Here is a 25051-nt window from a genome sequence, read left to right as displayed (position 1 = left end):
GGGAACACCTGCTGCTGAAGAATGCTCGAAGTGTCCACTGTCGGGAATGCTGCCAGCTAGACATCACCAGGAGTGGCCGTCGCTGCTCCCAGGATACCCCAGTCCCAGCAGGGTGGGGTATCCCGGGGGTCAGAGAGAAACAGCACAAAGCTTTGCGTCGCAGGCAGGGCCGAGAGCGCCTGTGGCTCTGTGTGGCCCACACTGCAGGGGCCAGAACTCGGGCTGGGGCCTGGCTCTTGTGGGGGGAGTGGAGGCCCTGAAGGAAGGATTTGGCCCTCCCACGGAGGCTGGGACGGCGGTTCTGCTGGAGGCAGGGCCTGGTCCCGGTGGCCCTGACCTGGTGCATCTTTGCCCTGTGCTGGCAGAGTCCAGGGAGAAAGCTGATCTCAGTGGATTCAAGAAGTGTCTCCCTCCTTCCCCTGGAGTTCCACAAAAACTCCACCTATGAGCTGCAGGTGCGAGCAGGGCCCCAGCCCAGCTCCTACTTCCAGGGCACCTGGAGTGAGTGGAGTGACCCGGTCACCTTTCACACCCAGCCAGAAGGTATGTGTGAAGCTGGGTGGACACCCGCTCTTTGTCCCAAACCTTGCCCTGAGCCCTGAGACTTCCGGCATGGCTGGAAGGTGTCCAGTCAGCCGAGTACCCCTACTTGTTGCCACTTGACAAGTCCAGAGCCCCTGCTGGCCAGGCCCTGCATGGGGCGCCAGGTGCTCCTCCTGGCAGGGTGTGCCCACTCCTAATAGCTTGGTGAGGAGAGGGTCATCACCCCCACTTTGCAGATGAGAAAACAGGCCCATCGAGATAAAGCCACTTGCCTAGGGTGAGGGTGGAAGGTGGATTTGAACCCTTGTCGGTCTTACTCCGAGGCACCAGTAGCGTTCCCACCCTCTCCTGCTCCACCGCAGGCGCATGGCCCACCACACGCGCCCCACACGGCCTCTGGCAGCGGTGGATTCACTCCACCCGGTGTCTGCTTCTTCCCCAGAGATGAAAGGAGGCTTGCACCCTGACCTGCAGTACGTCTTCCTGGTCTTCACTATCCCTGCCCTTGTCTGCTTAGGTCTGATCTACCGGCCTTGCAGGTGAGGCCCGGGGCTCAGGGAAGTGGGGCAGGGGTCAACTGGGGCCTCGGTCTCTCTACGGGGCCACAGCTCATCCAGGGCTGGGGACACAGCTGCCATCATGACAGCGAGGGTGGCAGTGGTGGCGGCGGCGACCAGCTGCATTTCCTGTGTGCCGAGCACCGTGCCGAGCACTCACTCGACCCTCACCGCAGCCTGTGAGCTCGGTGCACGGCAGCCACCTGCACTGGACAATCAGGACCCGAGGCACAGAGTCATGAAGGAATTCGCCCCCAATTGCATGGCCATGAAACAAGAGCCAGGCTTCGAACCCTGCGCTCTTGGCCGGGGTTCGAGCCTTGGCTGTGACTGTGTTTAAGCTTTCAGCCCTAAGGGGCTCGAGGGACCTCCAGGTGGGGTGAAGGGTGACAGCCCACCTCTATCTCTGCTTTTCATCTGTGTATATGTTGGTTTCCTCTGAACACGGTCATTGAGAGAAAGGGTGCTGCTGATTAAAAGTTAACCATAAGCTCCCTGGGCCCCTGCACGTGCTGCCAGCTGGGGTTGGATGCCGCCGCCGTGCACTGAGCCCGGGTCAAGCGGCCCATCCTGTCCGCCTCCAGCTGGAGACAGAGGCAGAGAAGCTTGGGGGCGCCACTGCTATCAGGAGCACCCTTGGCGCAGGGCGTGGGGCACGGGGCACACTCCCTGGCTCTGGGCCCGCCCTGGTCCTGGAGGGGAAGGTGAGGTTCAGCTGGCCACATTCGCCCCATACTCAACAGGCAGCCAAACCCTGGGAGACACATGGCCCTCAGTTCACAAATGTGGACATTGAGGCCCGGGGCAGGCAGGGAGTGGGGGGAACGGTGGAAAGGAGGCACCTGGTGTGCCTTTGGGGACACTCGTTCTCCCGCAGGACAAAGTTGGGGGGCAGCTGAGCGGGAGGCCAGGCAGCCCTCTGGGACATGTGAGGGTCTCACCTTATCTCTACCCTCCCAGGCTGTGGAAGGTACCCAACCCACAGTCATTCTTCCAGCACCTGTATGTGGGCCACAGTGGAAACTTCAAGGTGAGAACCCCCACCCCGTATCCAGCCCCATGAAGCCCCTTACCCTCTCTGGGAGCCCATCCTCCCCCCTGCCCCAGCCTGTGGGCCCAGCCAGGCCAGGAGCCAGACCTCGGTCTTGGCACCTGCAAAGTGCAGAAGTAGTGGGGAGGGGGCAGAATTAAACAGCCTCTCCCAGCCCGAGGAACTGGAAGGGGCTGGGGTGGGGCCTCGGGCCACAGATTGGCTTCCTGGTCCTTAGATACCCCTGCTATGGGGGTGGAGAGGACCAGGTTCTGGGAAGTGAATGGACTCGCCTGCAAAATACACCCCCCCACCCCCACTCCAAGCTTCAACCACAGCAACACCACCGGCACCCACGGGTTCTTTGGGCCCATTTACGGCTCAACACCCACCCAGCGGTGGCGGGAGGGGCCCTCCCACAGACAGGATGTGGTGAGGGCGGGAGGGGCAGCCCGGCTGCTCCAGGCGAGCCGGAGGTCAGGAAATGCGGACTAGCGCATCCATTGAGCGTCTGCTGTCTGCCTGGGGCTGCGCCACGCTTCATCATCCCCAAGGGGCGTGAGAGACCCAGGCGCAGATCAGGGAAGTGGCTTTGGTGGGCCGGGGAGGAGCGTGGACTTAGGCCACGTGGGACAGACCCTCTCCTCTTCTCTGGGCTCCGTCCAAGGAGCTCAGACGTCACAAGCGTTTTGCGCCCATTGCAGCAGTGTTCACACGGCGCTCGCAGTGTCCTGGGCACTCTGCTGGGGGCCTCCAGACATTAACTCACTTAATCCTCACGGCAACCCTGTGGAGTGGGTGCTATTAGCAGGCCCCCCTTCCAGATGAGGAAACTGAGGCACAGAGGGTACGTGGTTCAAGGCCACACCGCTGAGAAGTGACTTCCAGTAAGTGGTGGTGGCCACATCAGGGTTCTTAGGTGAACTTTTCAAGGGTGATCGGCTCAGATCTGGGAGATGGCCGTTCTCAGGGATCCCCTCTGCTGATTGGATGGAGACCCTGTATCAAGAGGGCATGCTCAGTGCTGAGGGGCTGCTGCCTCAGTCCATCGAGACCCCACAGCCCTTACCTACCCTGCTGCACACAGAGACCATTCCCAGCACCTGTTGCTGACACACTCTGCTCACTCATTTGCTACTAAACATTTACCAGCCACTTACTGTGTGCCGGGTCCTGTGTGAGTCTCTGGGGCTGGAGCTGTGGCCAGAAGAACCAGGGCTTCTGTCCTGGCTGAGTGTCCACTGTGGTTGGACACAAACAAGAGAATGCTGGGTTTCAAGAAATGTCTGAAGGAAATAAAACAGGGGACAGGTGGGGGGCTCTGTCACTCAGACCCCAGACTCCCCTGCCCCCATGTCACTACCTGGGGAGCTTTGGCCCCTGCCCACACACAGGCCTCAGGCCAGCGAGCTGCCCACTGTCTGAGTTTGCAGCCCACCTGGCCCCCGACCCACCCGTGACTCTTCTCCCTGTTCTCTCTCACAGAAGTGGGTGGGCACACCCTTCACTGCCTCGAGCCTGCAGCTGGGCCCCTGGAGCCCAGAGGTGCTCTCGACCCTGGAGATGCACAGCTGCTGCTCGCCGCTGAGTGCGGCCCCGGGGCTGGTGACCACGGTGCTGCCAGAGCCTGTGGATCTGCTGGAGGCCGACAGGGGGCCCGAGCCGGACTGCTGGGGCCCCAGCCCCTGCACCGCAGACAGCTTGAGCAGCTCAGCATACAGCCAGGAGGGAGACCGGCCGTACGGCCTGGTCTCCATCGACACAGTGATCGTGGTGGATGCACAGAAGCCGTGCACCTGTCCCTGTACCTGTGAGGAAGACAGCTATCCGGCCTTGAACCTGGATGCAGGCCTGGAGCCTGGCCTGGACGCCGAGGACCCGCTCTTGCGCACCAAGGCCACGGTCCTGTCTTGTGGCTGTGTGGCAGCTGGTGGCCCTGCCAGGCTTGGGGGCCACCTGGGCAGCCTCTTCGACAAACTAAAGCTGCCCTTTGAAAATGAGGCCGGATGGGTGCCCGGGCCACCTTGGGGTGGCGGGCTGTCCAGAGGGGTGTCCGACAGCGAGGAAGGCTCGCCCCCTGCTGGCCTGGACATGGACACCTTTGACAGCGGCTTTGCGGGCTCGGACTGCGGCAGCCCTGTGGAGTGTGACTTCGCTGGCCCCAGGGACGAGGGGCCCCCGAGGAGCTACGTCCGACAGTGGGTGGTCATGGCCCCTCCGCCTGCAGGAGCCGGGCCCCAGGCCAGCTAGACAGGCAGCCGGCTGTTCAGAACTGGCCGTGCCACTGGGCTGTGAAGACGCGGTCACCGGGGCTGTGGTGTGCAGGGGCCTGCAGCCTCTGGCCTCCTTGACAGGGCCCTGAGCCCTGGGTGTGTTATGTGCACGTGTGGTTCAGGAGCATACTGGTGTGCCTGTGTGTGCGAACAGCACGAGTGCCTGTGTGCAGTGCACATGGTGACAGCCTCCCTCCCCACCAGGCACACGGGCTGGCCCCTGGGTCACACTCTGAGAGTCTGGGCCGGTGCTGCCCACAGGGCCTGCCGGGCCCGCATACTGCCTGTCCTCCTGGTCACGTGTCTCCAGGAGCCAAGAGAAGTCCATACTGCTCCTCACCACCTTTTGGGGGGTGGGGAGGTTTGGGGCAATAGAATGGGATGTGCCCCTGGGTCCGAGTCCTGGCTGTGCCACCTCAGACGAGCCCCCCTCCCCTCCCCCCCTTTGGGCTGGGATTTCCTGTCCGACCTTGTGAACAGCACGACTGAGCTCAGGGGGAAATCAGTGAAGTTGCCCACCTACTGTGCAGCCCAGAGCAGACCCTCAATAAACGTCAGCTTCCTGCCTTCTGCGGTGGGCAAGGCTTGTGCTGGGGGAGGGCGGGGGCGAGGAAGCAGCCGCAGCCCTGGCTGGCGGGCCGTCCCCACCCTGCCGAGGGCACTTGGGGTGTTTCCGGGCTGAGACTCCTTCAGCCTCCTCTCTCAAGACGGCCTCCCACCCGTCAACATCTTTTTCTGGCTCCTTCTGCCCATTTTTAAATTTCCCTTATGAACCCAAGAAGTATTTATTGATCACTGTACATGCTGGGCTTTGGGTAGAGAGAGGTTGCTTGGGTACAGGCTGGGGACCACAAGGCCCCCGTGTCCCCATCGGCTCTTCGGGTGGGGTCGAGGCAGACGGGGATTGGTGGCAATGACAGACACGGCACTCCTGCTCCCCCGACATCTTATTTGCTTATCTTGGGGAAATAGGGGGAGTCAAGTTCTTATTGATGATTTGTCAGAATCTGTTGAAATGTGAATTAAAAAGCCAAGAAAAGCCCTGGCTGGTGTGGCTCAGTTGGTTGGAGCGTCATCACGTACCTGAAGGGCTGAGGGTTCGAATCCCAGTCAGGGCACATGCCTAGGTTGCTGGTTCGATCCCCGTCTGGGGTGTGTGTCCCCCCCCCCACCCCCAGGCATGCAGGGGAGGTAACCAGTCGATGCTTCTCTCTCTGGCATTGATGTTTCTCTCCCTTCCTCTCTCTCTAAAAGCAATGACAAAAACGTCCTTTGGGTGAGGATCAAAGTGAATAAAGGAAGCCAAGAAAATAGTTCTTAGTGATGTTTTGAAGGCACCTTATTAAACATCAGTTTTGCACAGGAGGTAGATATAAATGCTACATATAGCACACAACTCACTTAAAAAAAAAGAAGAAAGAAAATAGACTGTTTCCCCCCAAAGGTATTGACCTTTAGAGGCGGCTTTTTGTGACCAGCAAGCTGGGGGAAGGTGGCGGGCGTCTGATTCAGAAGCCAGTTGCCATGGCGCTGAGGGGAATCCCCAGCCAGCACCCCACCCAGAGGCCAGGCTGAAGGGCAACGCTCGAAGGAGACAGCCCTGGCTTGCCTCTCCTTTTCGGCGGGTCTGAGCTACAAGTTCGAAAGCTTAAAGCTGAAAGCTTCTCTGTGACTCATCTGTAAAACTAGGTGGTTGGGAAAAGTCACTGAGAGAATACATGAGCCCTTGGTGTGGAAAGTTCTAGAACACTGACGGTTTTACTAGCAGGACGGTTATATTGAGTTAGGCTGTATGCAGCTCAGGTGCCAGCACAAATGTGCAACCGTAGCTCCTGCAGGTGTGAACAGCCCTCACCATCCCCCCAACACCTTGGAGACACTTCAGCCAAGGTGTGCTGTGGTTTCCACACCCTGGTGGGGGCAAGAGTTTCCAGGAGCCACCTGGGCCTCAAGCCCCCTAGGGCAGCAGCTCAGCTCTCCACACAGAACTGTATGCTGGGGGAGGGGAGGGGAGGGGAGGGGGGCTCCTGGGAGACTGACCGATGCCAGGCCCGGGGTTCGAGGAGGCTCTGATCCGGGCTGGACACAGCTCTTGACTGGCTTCGTCTTTGAAAGGGCCCTGCTCACAAACATGGGTGCAAAAGCCAGACGAGAGCTGGCTCACCTGGGAGGAGGGATTTGCAGGAGGCGGGCAGATGGATGAAGGTCAGGCCAGTGGGTACACTGGAGGGTGGGTGGATGGATAAGCGAAAGGAACAACTTTGTTCCGTTTGCTGCCCTGCCCTCAGTCTGGTACCCAGGAGGCACTCAGTAAAGCCTGGTCGGTAGTGGTTGCTTATTCCACCGTGTAAATACTCCCACCGTGGCCAATTTCAGGTACCGACTTAATGACACTAAGCACGGGATTGGGAACAGGTGTGCACCAGTGACCGTCCTCGCTGGTCCAGCCCTGGGACACTGCTGATGGGAGCCACGAGGGGCATCAGGAGGGGCAAGCAGGGGTCTCGGCAAGGATTCGGCTCTTGTTGGACTTGAAAGAGGAATGGGGATTGTTGGGTGCGCCAGTGGTTCCGGCAGGTGGCAGGGCGTGGGCTAAGGCCTAGGGGTGCGAGCAAGCCTTGAGTGAGTGGAGGTGGGGAAGGCGGTTCTTTGTCCCCAAAGTCCAGGCCAGATTTGCCCCTTAAGAGGCAGGAGGACCGGTAGGAACACCCCTTGCAAAGATGCCACCTTCTGCTCCTGGCCCAACCCTTTCCCACCCGTGGCCCTGAAGGGGCAGGGGCAGCCATGGGACAGATGAAGTGAAGGGGCGGAATGGCCTGGTGACCTGCCTGAGGTCAGGACTCCAGCTCTGGGCTCTGGATCCCAAGCCCAGCTCTTCTGCTCTGCCCATAGGGACCTAGGTCAGGAGCTAACAAACACTTAGCAAACACGTGTGGGTGGGTGCCTGTTGCTTCTCCCTGTGCAGCATCCTCCTGGGCATGACTGGCTCCAGAGACAGGAGTGGCTGTGTGACCCAGGCCTAGCCACCAACCAGTGACAGACAAGTGACCCAAGCTGGTCCATGCGCTCTTTCTACTGGGATTGCTGAGCTGTTGGGTGGACCAAGCCTGGAGCTTCCTGAGGCACCAGGAGAGCAGAGCTTTCCCAGTACCCGAGAAAGCAGTGTTGGGAAATGGACACCTGCAATATCTCTTGAGCTCTGGAGCCAGCCATGCCTGAAACAACTGTCCCCTAGACTTTGAGGCAGATGAGCATGGGTCCTGGAGCCCTTCTCCAGTCTCTCCCTAGATGGTTCTCCAGGGTTTGCATCCAGCATGTTCTGAACCTGACATGGACCTCTGCCAGGATTTGAAGGGCCCAGGAACACCAGCTTCCTGACCATTCCCCATCGAGTCACTGGGAGTATCAGCCTGGGATGCCATCTGGCTGTCCCGGGTGACCTGCTTTGGGAAGGAGGGAGAGGGTGCAAATCAGACCTGGCCCAAGGAGGCCGGGAGGGGCTGTGACTTGCCAGAGTCACCCGGGTTCCGTGCGTCACTCCACGCGGTGGGCTCCTTTTGACCCCCTCCTGGTGGAGGGAAAGCTCCATCCCCACTTCTGCCCCGGATGCTGTTTGCCTGGCCTGGCTGCTGGCGCCGAGTGCTCAGTCCTTCACGGCCCGTCCCAGCTGCGCTCGCCCCAGAGGCACCGACGGAGCCAAGAAGAGGCCTTCCAGTGGAAGACGGAAGAGTGAGTGCCTGCGTTTCCCACCCCGGGACCCGGTCCATTAATCCAGAGTAAAGGAGCAACCCCCAGGACAGCGCCTGGCCGGCCCGGGCAGCTACTTAAGACTGCTGTGTGAGTGGACAGTTGTGGCCGGTGCAGTGAGCAGGCTGGACCTACTGGCTGCCCATCCTAACGTCGGCTTTCTGGGTGTCTTTTCAGCCCTAGAGCCCATGATTCATGCTCAGGTTGGAGGCAGGTCCTGGGCAAGGAAACCCAAGGCCACAGCAGGCGTTAGTTGCCTGAGTCTTCATGTTTAATTTATTCTCATTTGAGAGAGGGAAAGGGGGAGAGAGAAGCATCGATTGGTTGCCTTTCATAGTCACTTTGACTGAGGATCGAACTCACAACCTAGGCATGTGTGCTGACCAGAAATTGAACTGATGATGACATTTTGGTTACAGGATGACGCTTCAACCAACTGCACCCACTGGCTGGGGCATGACTTCATGTTTTTTTTTCTCTTATTTTCCTTCTTTTCTTAAAAAAATATTTTATTTATTTTTAGAGAGAGGGGGAGGGAGGGAGAAAGAGAGGGAGAGAAATATCCATGTGTGGTTGCCTCTCTCGCACCCCCTACTGGGGACCTGGCCTAAAACCCAGGCATGTGCCCTGAGTGGGAATTGAACTGGCGACCCTTTGGTTCACAGTCCACGCTCAATCCACTGAGCTACACCAGCCAGGGCAACTTCATTTCTTAATTGAAGAAATATAATTACAGAGACAAACACATTACTTGCAATCAGTGAAGCCATGTGAACACGTTTAAATGAAAAAGCATCAACCGCCCCCACCTTGTGGCAGGGGCCCCGGCTACCTCCCCCGCAATCCTGCTGTCAGGTTTCGGGTATACACACACATGGAATTCCAGAAATGAAATCGTTGAGTCAGATGGTAAAAAGGGAAAAAAGGGGGTAAAGGAGCAAGAAGTCTAAGTTCTCAACGAGGGAAATGGGAGAGAAAAGTGAGGGAGTAAAGTCTTTGCTCACATGTCAGCTTCTCGTGGGACCTGCCACCCTGGGTCCCTGAGTCACTGAGACTGCACCCCACTTACCGAGGCTTTGTTTTGTCCACGACACTCACAGCACTCTTTTGTTTATTGTACACTCTCTACCCCACTAGCACGGGGATTTTGTGTCCGGGTCTGGAACAGTGCCTGGCACATAGCAGGTACTCAAAAATATTGAATGAATGAATTGATCCATCGATCAACAACAAGTAGTGACTTGAAAAAGCAGTGGGCACATCATAATCACATTAGCCATGGTTAAAGATAAGGAGAGAATCCTAGAAGCAGCAAGAGATAAGGGGACAGTCACCTACAAAGGAGTTCCCATCAGACCGTCAGCTGATTTCTCAAGAGAGACCTTGTAGGTAAGAAGGGGCTGGAAAGAAGTATTCCAAGTCATGAAAGGCAAGGACTTGCATCCAAGATTGCTCTATCCAGCAAAGCTTTCATTTAGAATGGAAGGGCAGATAAAGTGCTTTTCAGATAAGGTCAAGTTACAGGAGTTCATCATCACCAAGCCCTTATTATATGAAATATTAAAGGGACTCATCTAAGATAAAAAATATGAACAGTAAAATGACAGCAAACTCACAGTTATTAACAACCACACCTAAAACAGAAATCAAAGCAAACTAAGCAAACAACTAGAACAGGAACAGAACCACAGAAATGGAGATCACATGGAGGGTTAGCAACAGGGGAGTGGGAGGAGGAGGGAGAAAAGGTACAGAGAATAAGTAGCATAAATGGTAGGTAGAAAATAGACAGAGGGAGGGTAAGAATAATATAGGAAATGTAGAAGCCAAAGAACTTATATGACCCATGGACATGAACTAGAGAGGGGGAATGTGGGTGGGAGAGGGTGTGCAGGGTGGAGGGGAATAAAGGGGGAAAATGGGACAACTGTAATAGCATAATCAATAAAATATATTAAAAAAAAAAGCAGGGGGCCGAGAGGAGGTGGGGAGCTGAGCCTAGGAAGGAGCCGTCTGCCTGTCCCTGGACCTGGAAAGGTTCCAGTCCGGGACACGAAGACAAAGACAGGGGTGTCCTTGGACGTCTGCAAATGGAGCAGGAGATCCTCCCCCACTGCTCATCCTATGGGCCAGCTAAGGTCTTTCCCCACCCCTAGCAGCAACAAATTTGAAGGTCTGCTTTTAAAAACTGATGGCCCCAGGAAGCTTGCATTCTGCTATGTAGGAGGTCCCCCAGCACCAGGCCAGCTCCCCACCCCAAAGCAAACCTAGTCCCCGGAATGTGGTGTTAACGAGGGGGCTGGGAGTTACAATGGCCCGAGATGGGGAGCCAGCAGATCCATTTACTAGCGTCCAAACTTGCAGAAATTATTTTTTAAAGATTTTATTTATTTTTATATAGAGGGGAAGGGAGGGAGAAAGAGAGGGAGAGAAACATCAATGAGTAGTTGCCTCCCATGTACTCCTCACTGGGGACCTGGCCTGCAACCCAGGCATGTGCCCTGACTGGGAATTGAACCAGTGACCCTTTGCTTCACAGGCCCGCGCTTGATCCACTGAGTCACACCAGCTAGGGCATATTATTTTACCTACTGGTGCCTTAATTTCCTCACACATGAAATGAGAATACTGATGGAATGTACATTTTATGTCTGTCTCACTACTGGGAGATCAGTGCCCGAAACCATCCAGCACAGTCCAAGTGAGTGCCCAGAAACTGTTAGTGCTTTATTATCGTTTTTGTGGACAAATCACATACCACCCCAGTAAGCTCTCACCGGGCTCACCCCTAAACGTGGAGCTACAGTCTGGAGACCAAGGTGAACCGGAAGGAAAGAGAGACACTGGGCTGCGGCCGCTAAGCTACCTGCCGGGGATCCCTGGAACTTAGGGAAGTGTGTGCTGAAGGGGCCCTCCCCCGCTCCTCTGCCAGGAGCTGTGTCCGAGGCTCAGGCAGGCGGCCCTATCCAGTCCTCACAGCAACCTCTGTGAAGGCAGTATGGCGACGAGGGCCCAAGGCGAACCGGCAGGCTCTAGTGTGATCTCAACGAGGGCTCACTTCTCCTGGGGTGGGTGGGCATGCTCTGGGCGCTGGGCAGTGCAGGTGTGAGATCACTGAGGGGGCAGGGGTTGCACGTGTGCATACACACATACACACACACAGGGTACACACAGACCCACGCACATTTGGGAAGCCCCTGGCAGCATGGGCCAAAGGCCCAGGGGAAGGATGGCAGTCAGGGGAAGTCAGATGACAGAGGTCACTGTCAGCCCAGGAGGAGCACAGGCGGCCGGGAGCGCGGGAAGAGGGCTCAGGAGTGAAGGACCGAACAAGATCTGTTGAGGACTCAAGAAAGGCGGCCAGCAGGGCCCATGAAGGCAGCACATGACGCTCAAGGGGAAAGCAGGAAGCAATTTCAGTGCTCCCCGTTAGGGAAACGAGAACAGGTTCAGGACCTCGGTATTGGGGCTCTGGCGGTGAGGAGGAGCTTTGTGAGTGCTGACAAGGATGTGCTGGGGGGTACTGGGGTTGCGGGGGGAGCTAACTGCTGGGGGAACAGCTCAAGCTGTGTGGATGGTATATTTGTGTACAAATGGCATCACAGGCCCATGTTTTCTGGGGGCGCATAACATGGATATAAATCTAAAAAGGTATGAAGGAGAAAGGTGCCTGGGGTTTAAGTCTTGTCTGCAATGTTCTAAGGCACAGGTGGCAAACACAAGGCCAGCAGCCAAATCCCGAATCCAAATCCCAAATCCGGCCCTCCTTGTTTTATCTGAGCTCTCACTTAACTGTTAAGGAGTAGTTACATTTACAGTCCTAAAATTACATTCGGCCCTTTGAAGGCAACCCTGAGGCTGATGTGGCCCATGATAAAATGAGTTTGACACCCCTGTGCTAAGTGTTTAACTGAGGCGAGCAACAAGGAGTAGGGGGAGAGGGGAGGAGGAGCAGGGGACAGGCAGCAGAGCCCAGGTGCGGGGCTGCAGCCACAGCCTGGAGTAGCTGGCCCGTTGGGGTGTGCAGGGTTCTCCCCGCATGGGCTCGGGGCCCCTCCCTGCCCTCACTTTTATTTGGTAGTCTGCCTTTAAAGTAATTTTTCTTATAAATGTGAATTCCTCCATACTCCAGGCATGTACATTTTCATTTTCTGAGGTCCCTAGTATTTAACCCAGGGTCCCTTCCTCTCATTTGGGCTACCGGCCTAGACCCTGAAGGCACCTGAGCTCACAGCTGCCCCTGAAGGCACCTGAGCTCACAGCTGCGGGCCTACCCCCGTGGTCCCTGGGGCACTTGGTGCAGAGCTGGGTGGGAGGGCGCGGTAGACGGACAGATGGGCAGGTGGAGGGATGGGTGGGTGGAGGGAGGGCGGGCAGGCACAGGCCGTGTCTGCACAGCAGGCTGGCTGTGGGGATGGGCACCGGTAGTCACAGGGAAGCCCCATCGCTCCACGGAGAGTTGTACCCTCATCACTATGTCCCACCTCCCCAGCATGAGCCCGAAGTGTCTCTCATTTGGGGGATACAGGAGAGGCAGTGAGTTGCTGAACCCTGCTTTGTGCTTACATTTGGTATTCACCTGGCCTTCCTGTGAGAGATATTCTGTGAGAAAATGAAGCTTCTGGGATGTGAACATCAAGGATTCCTGTCCTGGCTCGTGTGGCTCAATGGGCTGTGCGTCACCTGCGAATCAAAAGGTCGCTGGTTCAATCCCAGCCAGGGCACATGCCTGGGTTGCGGGCCAGGCCCCTGGTTGGAGACATGCAAGAGGCAACGGATTGCTGTTTCTCTTGCACATTGATGTTTGTCTCCCTCTTTTTCCCCCGCTCTCTAAAAATAAATAAAATATTAAAAAAAAAGATTCCCAAACCTACCTCCTTTCTATCATAGGACATGTTCCCAAATAATCAGCATTTGTAATGCACTTTGTGTAGAAAACATATATCCATTATTCTACTTGATCTAAAAAAGAAATCACCCTAAACACTATCTTTTTACATTTCAGTAAAAATGAAAAAAAGGAAGGAAAAAAATAATGCTATGACTTGGCCAGGTCCTCTTGGAGCTCGCTCTCAAGGCTCCAGACCCCGTGTTCCTGTCCTCGGTGTTGAGGTCAGGCCCAGTGTGACCGGTGACCACGCCCCCAGCAGAGAGGACGAAGCACAGGGCCTCGGGTGGGGCCAGGTCAGGCCCTGCAGGTCACACACGCCCAGATGAGCTGGTTTTGGGGGGAAAGCAGCTGCAGTGGCTATGACAGTGAACCCAGAGGGGGGTCAGGGGGCCATGTCCCTACTTCTGACCTAAATAGTATGTTGCCAGATCTTTAAAAATATATATAAAACCAATTCCATGCCACAGGCCTGAAACCTCTGCCCCCAGGCCCCGGCCTGGGCTTGGTCTAACACAGCTGCACGGGCTTCTCTGGGGAGCACCAGGCGCGGGCCCAGCTGCAGAGGAGGAAGGGCAGGGGCAGGTGGGTGAGGCTGCTCCCCCACAGCTCCTCCCTTGTACTTTGATTTTATTGGGAATATCTATTCCTAGCTGTTGTATGGCTGAAGACAAGGAATCCCCTGGGGACCAGACTCTGTAGGAAACACACAAAACTAAATGCATCTTACTTTATTCTAATTAAAAAATAGCTCTGGCTGGTGTGGCTCAGTGGACTGAGTACCAGACTGTGAACCAAAGGGTTGCTGGTTCAATTCCCCGTCAGGGCACATGTCCGGGTTGTGGGCTGGGTCCCCAGTTGGGGGTGCACGAGAGGCAACCACACATTGATGTTTCTCTCCCTTTAAAAATAAATAAAATCTTAAAAAGAAATAAATAAACACATGACAGGGGATTTTTTTTTTTTTTAATGAGTCAAGCAGTTTAGAACAAGACAAATCCCAAACCTACAGGGACGCCTGCCTTCTTGCCAGCAGGAGAGGGCGCGCGGGAGGCCTGTCGTGGGGCCTGCCAGGCTAAGAAGGAGCCGGCAGGCTCCTGTCTAGTGGCCCAGTCCCAGCCTCAGGGGTCAGATGTCCTACCTGGATGGAAGTCTCTGCTGAGGCTCTTGGTGGCAGGGCACACAGCCTCCATTCTGTGACATGTCCCCACAAGGCCCTGCTGCTCAGGGGCCCCTGGGCTTTCTGGGGAGCCAGGGATAGTCTGCAGCGGTGCTGGGATCTGGTGTGCATGGACAGGTAAGCCCCATGGCCCAGACGGCGCTCCTGACCCCCACGGCCAACACCTGGCAACTCAGGCTGGTGGCGTGGACAAGTAGCGCTCTTCCCAAACGGCAGCCACACTGCAGAAGCCCACAGAGAAAGGCTTGCTCGGGCCTCTCAAAACCACCCCACCTGGGCTCCAGAGAGGGCAGGGAGTGTGCTGGGAGCAGAGATGTGCCTGCAGCAACGGCCAGGGCCCTGGCACAAGAGGAACAGCACAGGTGGGGACCAAAGTCTCCTGGCAGCTGCTCCCCTAGAAGTCCAGGGTTCCCAGGCCAGTCTGGGCAAAGGAGCAGATGGGCAAGTGGCCCTCTTCCTGGAGCTCCAGGCTGCGGGCAGGGCTCTCTGCACCCTGCCATTAACAGGCTGCATCATGAGGGCAGTCAGGAGGCCCCACCCCAGGGAGCTTGCTTCGTGCTCAGCAGCCAGCAGTGTGGATGGGACGGTCTCGATGGCCACACGTGCCTCATAAGTGGACCCACTTGTTCCAGTTGATGTCATGGGGGAACATGCAGCCCAGCCGGAGGGTGCAGTCCAGTGTGGGCTCGTAGAACGCCTCTCTTGGGCTGGAGGGCATCTCTGCCTCGTCCACCACGGGTTTGGAGAAGAGTGAGATAGTCGCAGGCTTTTTTAGCAAGCGCTTCTTAATGCAGCCGAGGAATTCCAGGCCCTAGAGACACCAGACATACAGGTTGACACATGCATTTATGGACCATGTCTGCTGCTTCCCAGAACAGGGGACACCTGAACTTGGCCTTGAGGGACAAGTAGAGATTTACTGTGGGTTCAGACAAAAACCCAGGACAAGAGAGAGAAGTGTGACCACCATTCCCATGGGCCAAAACTGCTTCTAGATGGGATTCTGTTTGGCCTACACATGCTTTTAAGTTCAGGAAATTTCAGTTTCCAGCTTGTGTCGAAGAGTGGGAGCCCCTGGGGACAGGGGTGGCAGTCAGGCCCAGGTGGGACGCAGCTGCTCTCAGAGGCTGAGGGCACGTCTCCAAGCTCTCCCTGCCACCCGCTCGTCACTCGTTTACCAGCCTGCCCGCGGGCCTGTGAGCTCATGACCTTTGCTCTAGACAAAGTGCCAGGGAAGAGACCCTGGGAACGCTGGTGTTTAGGCTCTAGCAGCAGCGCGGGGCTGGCGAAGGCTGCTGTGGGTGCCAGCCCAGGGCAGGAACCCAGGGTGGGATTGGGGACTGCAGGAGGCTGAGGAAAGAGTGCTGAGGAGAAGAGCTGGCTGCGAGCAGCGCCAAATAGCAAAGAGCCCAGAAGCAAGACATGAAGCAGGCCTGGGACTTGTGGCCGGCAGAGCTGCCTCGGGGGCAGTGCGGCAGACCTGTCTGCGCGGGGCTGAGAACGGGGTGAAGCACACGGTAAGGGGAAGCACCTGGAGCAGAAGGCCCTTCTGAGGAGCCCGGCTCTCTGTCAGGAGGCTGCTGGCCAACCTCTGCGTCTGCTGCCCCTTGTGGGGGGTACCTGTATGTAGTGGCCATTTCCCCGGGACTCATCCAGCGCACCCACCACCCCAGGGCCCAGGCAGAGGGAGCCCAGCACCCCGCCGCACCCGGAGCAGCTCGAGCACGACGACGGGCTGCAGGACGCCCTGGTAGTGCTGCAGCAGGCAACTCTCCGGCACGCCGGGCCTGGCCATGACGTGGTACAGCACGGCCTCCATCATGCCCTTGCACACTGGCGTGTTCAGGTGGCCGTCCACGATGCGCCATGGGCGGCTGATGAAGCAGATGCTCTCACAGTCCCTGCAGGGTGGGCGGAGGGACGTCAGGCTCCGCGGGAGCGGGGGACAGTTCGCTCGCACGCGGCCCCCACTCCTCAGTCAGACACTGCGGCTCAAGGAAGTCTGGGGTGGGGCCCAGGTCACAAGGCTGGGGACGGCCGGCCTACCTTCTGCTCTGTACCCCCTACCACCAGGAGCCCCACCACTGGGGCCCTGGGCACCGGCTGAGGAAAGAGGCAATGTGGGAGCCTGCTCAGACTCGGCTGTAACCCAGACACGTGCGCCTCAGAACGAAGGTTTCTGCTGAACACCAACCAGGGACGGGACTGCCACGTGGGGCCCAGGGGTGGGACACTTGACTTGGACCTCTGACTGGGCCCTAGGGGGACTGAATCTGAGCTCTTGGGAGCTGGGAGCACATGGGTCCCACCAAGCTGAGGGCAATGTGCAGGTTTGTGGGAGGCGCCCCTTGTCGGAAAGGCTTCCGTGAAACCCGTGGGAGACGAGCCCACTGGGGACGAACCCAGACGACGCCACGCCCGGCACTCCCGGCCCCCGTCCACTACACGCGACGAGCTCTTGCCCTGTCCCCACAGCGAGCGGCACGACCGAGCCACACCACACACTTTCACGTCCCCCAGGCCACTGTGCAGGCAAACTGCCCAACCTGTCTCTCTGGGGAAGGTCTCCACATGATCATTACTACTGGGTCTCCTGCCTGGGAACCCCGAGGGAGAGCTTCCCCAGTGCACCGCCCCGGCCCAGGTCTCCTGAACCTCAGCCGCACACTCACCGATCCCGCGCTGCCTGGGAGAGGCTGCTGGCCACAAAGCCCTCCGCCATACCTGAGGGAAGAGGAAAGGGCATGAGAGACTTTAAAGGGTGGGAGCTCACCTCTTCCTCTCATTCATTCGACAAGCATCCCTGGGCTGTGGGGTGAAGCTGTGACCAGAGGGGCAGCAATCCCATTCCTCGCACAGTCCCCCGCCTGGGAGAGGCGCTGCGGAGGCCGAAGCCAGCACACCCAGAACAGGACCAGGAGGGGCCGCGGCGTGCACCTGTGGGAGCTCGCTCCCAGGGCCCTGAGGACCCCCGTGCCGGCAGAGGGGACTGAGCACCTCACCTTCCTTCAAGAGCCCCAACCTCGGAGCTGTGTAACCCCTTAGGCAAGAAGAGCCCCGTAAACAAAGCACCTCGAGGAACCACTGCAGAGGCCAGTGTGGAGATGAGGACTCACACACAGGACAGGGGAACCACGGGTTTCTCTTGGTGCCAGGCCTGCAGAGCGGTGACCCTCCCCACTTCTGCCACTGCTCCCTCCCACTGGCTACCTCAGAAAACACGCTTCCAGAACCACCCCTGGTGCCTCTGCACTGCTCTTCAGACCTGCTCGGGGGAGCAGAAGCCCCTGCCCTTTAGGGAAGCACCAAATGTAAACAGGCAAGTCCTTCCCCTCCAGGCTGAGGCTATGCAAAGGTGAAGTAGAGGCCCCGTTTGCGAACCGAGCAGGTTGGCTGTTGCACAGCACAATCGGGCCCAGACAGAGAATGGTCGGGGGAATGTACCTCTGGTGTCTTCTGAGCCCTCTGGAAGCTGGGGCTGACAGCTCTGCTGCTCTTTGCCTGGGGAGCCGGGCACCCTGACACCATCGTGGTCCTCCTGTCTGGCTTCCCATGCTCCTGGGAGGGGCTCCCCTGAACCCGTGTCTCCAGCTGAGGGAGGGGCAAATGCTGGGGTTTCCTCCCCCTGCTCTGCTCTCGGGCTGGCACCCAAGCGCACGTCCTGGAGCGCGGGCCTCTTTGCCGGGGGCTTCTGGGTGCTCTCAGAGCTGGCCTCTCCGCCCTGACAGGCCAGGTCGGCGCTGGCCCAGCTGGCGCGCCTCTTGCTGGCCTGGGAGCCCTGAGGAGGAGGTGCCTGCCTCTCGGCAGGGCTGTCCTCGCTGGAGGTCCCCTCCAAGGGTCTGGCCTGGGGGTCTTCTCTCTGTGCGTCAGTGTCCTCCTCTTTGCCTTTCAGCTGCACCGAGTGCAGGAGCCAGGGCTGGGCAGAGGCCATGGCCACCAGGCGAACGGAGTTGGCGCCCACTTCCAGCACCTGGTGTCGCTCCAAGAGGTCCTAGGAAAGGCAGGAGATACCCTGGGTCTGTGTGGGACCCCAGGACAGTCAGGGTTGCTTCTCCTGCCTGGCGGGATTCAGCACCGGAAGCAAGTGCCCAGGCCCATCAGGGCAGACAACTCTCAGATGAGGCTGGGAGTCCAGCCGCAGGCTGGCACCAGGCCGGCCGTGTGGCCCTGGGGTGGCCCCGCCCTCTCTGGGCTCAGTGTGCCCATCTGTCCAGGAACTGCAGCTACATACTCGAAGCTGACTCGACTTTCCAAGTTTCCTTCTGCCTGCCGGCGTCTCCCCATGGGACTGAACGCCTCAGCGCTAGCAAGTTCTTCCGCAAAAGCCACTGCTGTAACTCCTCTCACATTCGTGCCAGGCCTGCCCCCATAGCCGTCCCTACCCAGCAGTGGTAGCTGGGTGCCACTGAGTGGCACATGGAGTTGCCGTCACCTTTCTTTTAATTTTTCCGTTAAAAACCCACGAGGCGGAGCTCAAGGACTTCGCCTGGGGCCCGGCCTCACACCCAGGCCGTGTGGGAGTTGGCTGTGGCGCTCAGCCTGTGGGCCTCTGGCCCCGGCACCAGGAGCTTGGGGAGCCGCCCGGCCCGTCACCTCTGACAGTCGGTGGGCCTGCTGCCTGCCTGTGTGCCGCCCTGTGGCCGGGGGACGGCCCCCGCCCACCAACCCTGCAGGCCCCGGGCACACCAGGACTTTTGAGAATGCCCAAACCGCAAGTGGACAGTAGTTAGCATGGCCTCTTCCTTCCTGAGCTTGCGAGAACTGGTTTGATGCCGAGTCCCTAACAACACCGACCTCTCTGACAAGTGAGAAGCACCCGACTGCCGCCAGCTATGGACGACCCTCAGGACGGCAGCCGAGCCCGGGGCACTCATTTACAGGCCCATCTGTTGTTGCATTCTCTGGGCTCAAGGGTCAGTGAGGCAAAGGGGTCTGGGCAGGTACAGCGGAGAGTACAAGGGCTCCAGCCAATTGGGCTGAAGGAGCAGAGTCCAGTCTGGCCAGATCTTTTAACACCCAGGAAAAGCTGGGTTTTAGACAAAGCTCCTATTTTTATACGTTGACAACTGATTCAACTTCTAAAAACATTATATTCTATGTCCCAAACCAGCTGCATTCGCAGTGTGCACCTGGCCTGTGAGCTGCAACTGATGCCTTGGCTTTCCCAGACGACCCGAGAGCATGGCTCACCTGGACGTAGTCTGCGAAGGCCCTGGTGCGCTCGCCATCTGCCCTCTCGAGGGCAGAGAACCGTCGGCTCAGCTCCACCTTGTCCACCCCGAAGCAACCTGCGGCCGCAATGGCCCCCTGGACCTCCAAAGCGGCGGACACGTCTGCAGGTTTGTACCCAGACAGCTCCACCTGGTGGACAAACTCTTCCAAGCTGCAGCTGTGCTCTCGGTAGTTTATCAGCCTGGTGAACAAGTCAGGAAGGCAGGAGGTTCCCACTGTCAGCTCTTCCGGAGGAGTGGCTGCGGAGACAGGGGCATCAGAACTGGCCCCGACGGAGCCCCCTCCGCAGGCTGGTGCACCCATGATGCTGCGGTGGCCGACCCACCGCTCCAGTGCCGACCCACCGCTCCCCAAATCTTCGGGGTACAACGAGGTTGGGCCCGCGGCAGTCAGGTTCCTGAGATGTGCCCCTGGGTCCTTGACTGCAGCCAGCGGGCGCATTCCCCTGGGGCCGCTACGGTTCTCCTGCTCAGGACTCAAAGTGAAGAGCTCAGAACAGGGGTGGGGTCAGAACACTGTGGCCCCAAAGTCCTGGAGGGGAGGCCCCTGACTCAGCTGATACTGGCCCCCCCCCCCTTACTAATGCTCCGTGCTCACCGCCCCTCAGGCCCCGTGAGCCACCCTGGGACCCTCCTTAAATCCCCGCTTCTGGGTGCGGGAGCCAGGGCTGCTTCCTGCTGCTTCCCCTGCAGGTGTCCCTGCTGAGACCACGGCCCCAGGCCGCCACTGCTTTGCCTGCCTCAAGCTCCAGGCAACGCCCAGAAACTCTAGTCATGATTATGAAAACCAAAAGTGAACACCATCCACCTCGACCTGTAAGAATCAAGGCAGCCAGAGGCAGAAAAGGGCAGGGAAGGAGGAAGAGAGACGCTGGGAAGGGAAGGACCCTGATATTCTCATTTTGTGCAGAGAGAAGAGAGACTGCCTGAAGTCGGGGTGCAGGAAATAGAGGTGTGAGTCAGTTATTTAAAGTTTCAAAGGTAATCAACTGAAGCGCTAAAAAATGTATAAAAGTTAGGAGTAAAGGATGTGAGAGATAATTAATATAAGCAGAATACTAATTTTTTCACAGTAAGAACTCAAAATACTTAAAAATTTCACACAAGTGAGTAATTTAGAGTTACGAAGGGGACCACGAGAAGAGCTGCAGACGGAAGCAGTGAACACGCTGCCGTGGGAAAACAGGCCGGGGCCGGGGGGCTGGTGCCGTCGCCGCGTGCCCTCTGGGGCCTGGGAACACGGGAGCCCAGGGGAAGTTCTAACGTGAGTGTGGGCACAGCCTCAGCACTTGGCCCTGGGAGCTGGGAGGTGGGCACCAGGGTCTGGGTCACAGGCCGGGCCAGGGCAGCGCTCACCGGTAGGCCCGAGCCCGGTGGGCAAGGGGCTGCCGCGCAGCCAGAACCGCACGTGGCAGGAGTTCACCACGATGCTGTCGTTGGGGTTGAGGTTCCGGGTGCTCACGATGCCCGGGGCGCAGTAGCCCCTCATCAGCAGGTAGTTGGTGTGGGAGGCCTGGGGGGCTTTCACCTCGATGCTTTGGCGCTTGCCCCCTGGGTCTTCGTCTAAATCTTCCTCTTCCTCTTCATCCTCTTCCAAGGCTCCGTCCTTCCCCATGCTGGAAGAAGAAAACTGGCCTAGATGACCGAGCTTGGGCCCAGCCCATCTGCTGCCCGGCCATCCCTCCTGCGCACATTGTAGCCCCGAGTCTGTGGCCGGGCCTGGCGATGGCCCTGGCACCCCGGCCTCTGGCTGTGAGGGTCGGCATGGACTGCCACTCCAGATGCCCCTCACTCACCTTTCCACACACCTGACCCCTGTTCACATACCATCTTTCCAAGGGCCCATTGGGGGCCCATTGGGGGTCTTTCCTTTTGCCTGAAAACCCTCCCTAGTCTCTGCCCATGAACCACCCACTTCCCATTAAATCCCAGTCCAGTTACTACACCATCAAGGACCTTTTGCCAACCCTTCCTTCTCCGTTCAACCCTCCTCACTACAAGGCCCTGTGTGTTTCTCTTTGGCATAGCCAAGCCACACCTCTGGCTCCCCTGGTGGCCGAGGCTCCGGCAGGTGGCCCTGCCTGGGATGTGTCCCCGCAGGTCCCACTTCTCAGGTGTGGGAAGCCCCGCTGGGAGCCCTGGGGGGCAGCACTCGGCTCTGCTGTCTTCTCTGGCAAGTGCCCACACAGCGCCGACGCAGCACAGAGAGGTCAGCTCATAACTGCAGACCAGATGCCCCAGCAAACGCAGCTGCGGACACCGCAGGGAAGAGGAAATGAAGGTGCGGAAAGCCCCCATGCTCAGGGTGGCGTACGCAGTGCTGGCGTGAGCAGCCGCCGAGGGCTCCGCCCTTACCTCTTAATGACCTCGTTCTCCACCATCGAACTGTCCACCACCACGATCTGCTCGGGGATTCTGACGTCCACAGAGACGAGGCCCAAAGAGAAGAGGGTCAGGGCAGCCGCGCAGTGTCCTCCAGGGCCGTCCAAAGAAAATGCCACCAGGTCACTTGAGCAGTCGTTACTGTCCTGGTCTTTGAAGGAAAAATTATCCGGCTGGTCCAACTTGCCAGCAGCCCGGATTCTGTCGAAGAACTGGAACGATTCTGCACAGGTGGTGCTGGGAAACCGCCATGTGAAGATCCTACACGGACAGAAAGAAGGGTGGGGCCTCCCTGAGGGCAGGATGCGGAAGCCTTCCCTCGAGGCATCAGCACACCCAGCGGCTTCTCTCCTCCCTCTCCGCTGACGGCGCTGCATTCCGACCCGACTGCGCCCCCCTTCCCCACTCATGAGGCACTCACTAGAAACAGGTGCCAAATGGGGGAGATGGGTATACATTTCGTCATAACAATCTTTCACACAAGGCAAGCCCTGAGCCCACACAGCGATGAGAGGGCACCCTTGTGCCCAACCTCACTGTCTCCAAAAGGTGACTGCCCTTGCCTTGGTCCAGAGTGCAACTTTCCAAGACTCTGTACCAGCAGAGACAGAGGGAGACCCACAGGCCTTTCTGATCTGCATAGCACTGCTCTCTGCTCAGAGGGGGATGCTGCAGTCCATTAAGGGGCTCAAGGTCACATGGCCTTGTTGGACCTGAACGCATGTCTTCTGCTTCCCAGGTCACGGCTCTTTTTACTACGTCAGGCCGGTCCCCGGAAAGGAAAAGGGACCGAGGGTCACTGGGATGGGTGTTTGGGAAAGGAGCAAGTGTCTGGGGTCATACGCAGAGAGAGGGATGAAGGAAACAAAACAACCTTCAGGCTGCTGTTCTGTGTCTGAAGGGGTCTCTGCATGGGGCTGTGGATTGGTCAGGAGACTGGCAAGGAGAGGGGGAAGGCAGCCTGGGACAGAGCTGCGATGAACTTCTGGAACGGTTTTAATGGACTTCCTTTGCGTGGTTAAGGAGGCTGGGTGTGCAGGATGCCAGATGTGCAGTGAACAGCAGCCAGGTCTGCCCGGTGTGAGGCCACACTGTGAGCTGTGAGCTGTGAGTTGGGAGCAGGGAGCAGGGAGCAGGGAGCAGGGAGTTGGGAGCTGGGAGCTAGGAGCTGGGAGCTAGGAGCTGGGAGCTGGGAGCAGCGCTCCCAGCAGGAGTTGTCCCATCAGGCAATTCTCAACACCCCACCCCACCCCACCACTGGGGGCGCTGCTGTGCTGCAGACTGAGCCTCAGCAATAGCTGATGGCCTCACAATGAAGCCTGTGTGCCCGCCCGCACGAAGGGTGGCTTGGTGTGGCTCTGAGTGTGAGGATTAGGGACTGAGCCTATGCCACCAGGGAGGTGTACTTTAACTGGACCAAGTATCACATTAGAAACTCATCTTACCCGATTCCACCGGAGAAAGGGAAAGAAACGACCCGTGAAAAGGGTAAACGCCCCAACACAAAACACTGCAAGTGTCGGCCTTCTGCCCGCACCGGGACAGAGCGGTGTGGGCGGGGACACTCGTTCCCAGAGGCTGCATCTCCTGCATGAGGCCGCACAGCCCCGGCTGCCGTGTTCTCCGATGAGCACGGTGTCCTGCTACTTGTACTCATATGTGCTCCCGTGGCCGGGTCTCCGACACCGGGCGCCCCGCCCCTCCTAGGCCCAGGCCAAGGCTTCCCGAGCGTGTGCCCACCTGTAGTAGCTCTGGGACAGCTGGTAGGACATGGGCACGAAGGGCAAAGCCCGGTTCTTCTTCGGGCCCAGCGTGTGGTTGACGCGGCGCCGGTTGACCAAGCTCCTTTTCTGGCACTCCACGAAGGCCTTCACGAGGATCTCATCCTTGTACTCCTGGTACAGGCGGAATGTCTGCAACACAGCGCGTCGGGGTGAGCAGCAAGCCGGGGACAGCCAGGATGTGGGGGTGCGCAGGAGCTGGAGCTGACCCGTGGGGGTGTGCGGGGGAGCCTAGTGGGAGCCAGCAGCCCTCACTGCCAGCCCGGCTGTCACGTCACACCTCAGAGACCGAAGAGGATGGGTGACTGGGGGAAAAGGAAGGCTCTGCACCCCACATCTGTTGCTTTGGACACAAAGACACCAGAAGTGATCACAAATCGCCTGTGCTACCACTCTCTCCTTCTCCTCACCCAACACATCGTATGTCTGGTAGGTGCTGCCCCAGACATGTTCCCAAATGCACCCAGTTCACGCTGTCTACACCACCACCAACTGGTTCACCACCGTTTCCCGCTGCAGCCTCTAGCCAACGGCTCTCCCTGCTTCCACACATGCCACCCCCTCCACCCTGACCATTCCCCACGGCAGTCACCCTCCGATGCCTGTATCAGACAGTGTTCCTTCCCCGCCTCACACCCCAGTGGCGCTCCCCGGCAGGGAGAACACCCACCCTCACCAGGATGGACAAGGACGCCCGTGAGTGGGACCTGCCCATCCAGCTTGCCTCCTACAAGTCCGCCTCCCATCAAAGCCCTGGGACTGTGGAGCTCAGTGGGCCTTGCGCCTGCACTATGAGGATGGACTGAGTGAGGGCCAGCGTCTTAGGGAAACTCAGGGCCCCTGAGTCCCACAGCTGAGAAGAGAAAGGGCAAAACCTCACGCCGCACTGGCCCCTGAGGGGACCGCAGTCCCAGGGCACGGCTGCAAAGCGGGGGCTGGGCCTCTGACACCCACCTGGAAGGACTGGCAGGACTTCATCTGGCTGTCCGAGAGGGCCAGTGTGCTCTGGATCAGGTTCTGGAGCACCAGAAAGTGGATGTCGTCCATGCTGAAAGAGGGGGGCGGGTGACACAAGGCCGCGTGCACCGTGCACCCCGGGCAGACCCGGCTCTCATTAACGACAAATTTTCAATCCCACAGAAATGACCTGAGTACCCAAACTATAAACCAAGACAAAATACACGATGGTTTCTAAACCCCACGAACTGGCCCCTTTTTACAGGGAAAGCCTGGGGGTAGGGGGTGACATAACCTGGAAACGTTTCCACGACAATTAGCAAATGTGGTTGAGTGCTTATATTTTGTTTTCATCCAATTTAAACAAGGTTTCTCCAAAGAGAATGGGCTTCTCACTGAAATATAGAGCTAAAATCAAACTGAATATTGGTTCTCCAAGATGGGGGGAAAAGCTGAGCTTTCTACCCACTTTTGCTCAGAAA

At 58.2% G+C, this 25051-nt stretch overlaps 2 protein-coding genes across 4 annotated transcripts in view; one reads left to right on the top strand and one right to left on the bottom strand.

Moving 5' to 3' along the window:
- Window positions 1-5442, top strand: part of IL21R (interleukin 21 receptor) — a 36241-nt gene extending 30799 nt beyond the window's left edge. For all 3 annotated transcript variants that reach the window (XM_045849324.1, XM_045849325.1, XM_045849327.1), the window contains 4 exons: window positions 366-543; window positions 986-1082; window positions 2061-2130; window positions 3616-5442. In XM_045849324.1, coding sequence (XP_045705280.1) covers window positions 366-543; window positions 986-1082; window positions 2061-2130; window positions 3616-4380 — 1110 coding nt within the window. In that variant the 3' untranslated portion in view covers window positions 4381-5442. The remainder of the gene's footprint in view (window positions 1-365; window positions 544-985; window positions 1083-2060; window positions 2131-3615) is intronic.
- Window positions 5443-13992: 8550 nt separating this feature from the next.
- GTF3C1 (general transcription factor IIIC subunit 1) overlaps window positions 13993-25051 on the bottom strand; it is a 75849-nt gene continuing 64790 nt past the window's right edge. Inside the window, exons 29-37 of the mRNA XM_045848849.1 lie at window positions 24567-24660; window positions 23572-23744; window positions 21805-22092; window positions 20806-21065; window positions 19409-19689; window positions 17663-18209; window positions 16891-16942; window positions 15927-16119; window positions 13993-15029 (exon numbers count right to left, since the gene is read on the bottom strand). Coding sequence (XP_045704805.1) covers window positions 14826-15029; window positions 15927-16119; window positions 16891-16942; window positions 17663-18209; window positions 19409-19689; window positions 20806-21065; window positions 21805-22092; window positions 23572-23744; window positions 24567-24660 — 2092 coding nt within the window. The 3' untranslated portion in view covers window positions 13993-14825. The remainder of the gene's footprint in view (window positions 15030-15926; window positions 16120-16890; window positions 16943-17662; window positions 18210-19408; window positions 19690-20805; window positions 21066-21804; window positions 22093-23571; window positions 23745-24566; window positions 24661-25051) is intronic.

This window comes from Phyllostomus hastatus, unplaced genomic scaffold (assembly GCF_019186645.2).
Source record: "Phyllostomus hastatus isolate PE091 unplaced genomic scaffold, TTU_PhHast_1.1 phas_contig_64, whole genome shotgun sequence".
Lineage (NCBI taxonomy): Eukaryota > Metazoa > Chordata > Mammalia > Chiroptera > Phyllostomidae > Phyllostomus > Phyllostomus hastatus.
The sequence above is the reverse complement of the archived record's forward strand: the minus strand, read 5'-3'. Positions and strand labels throughout refer to the sequence as shown.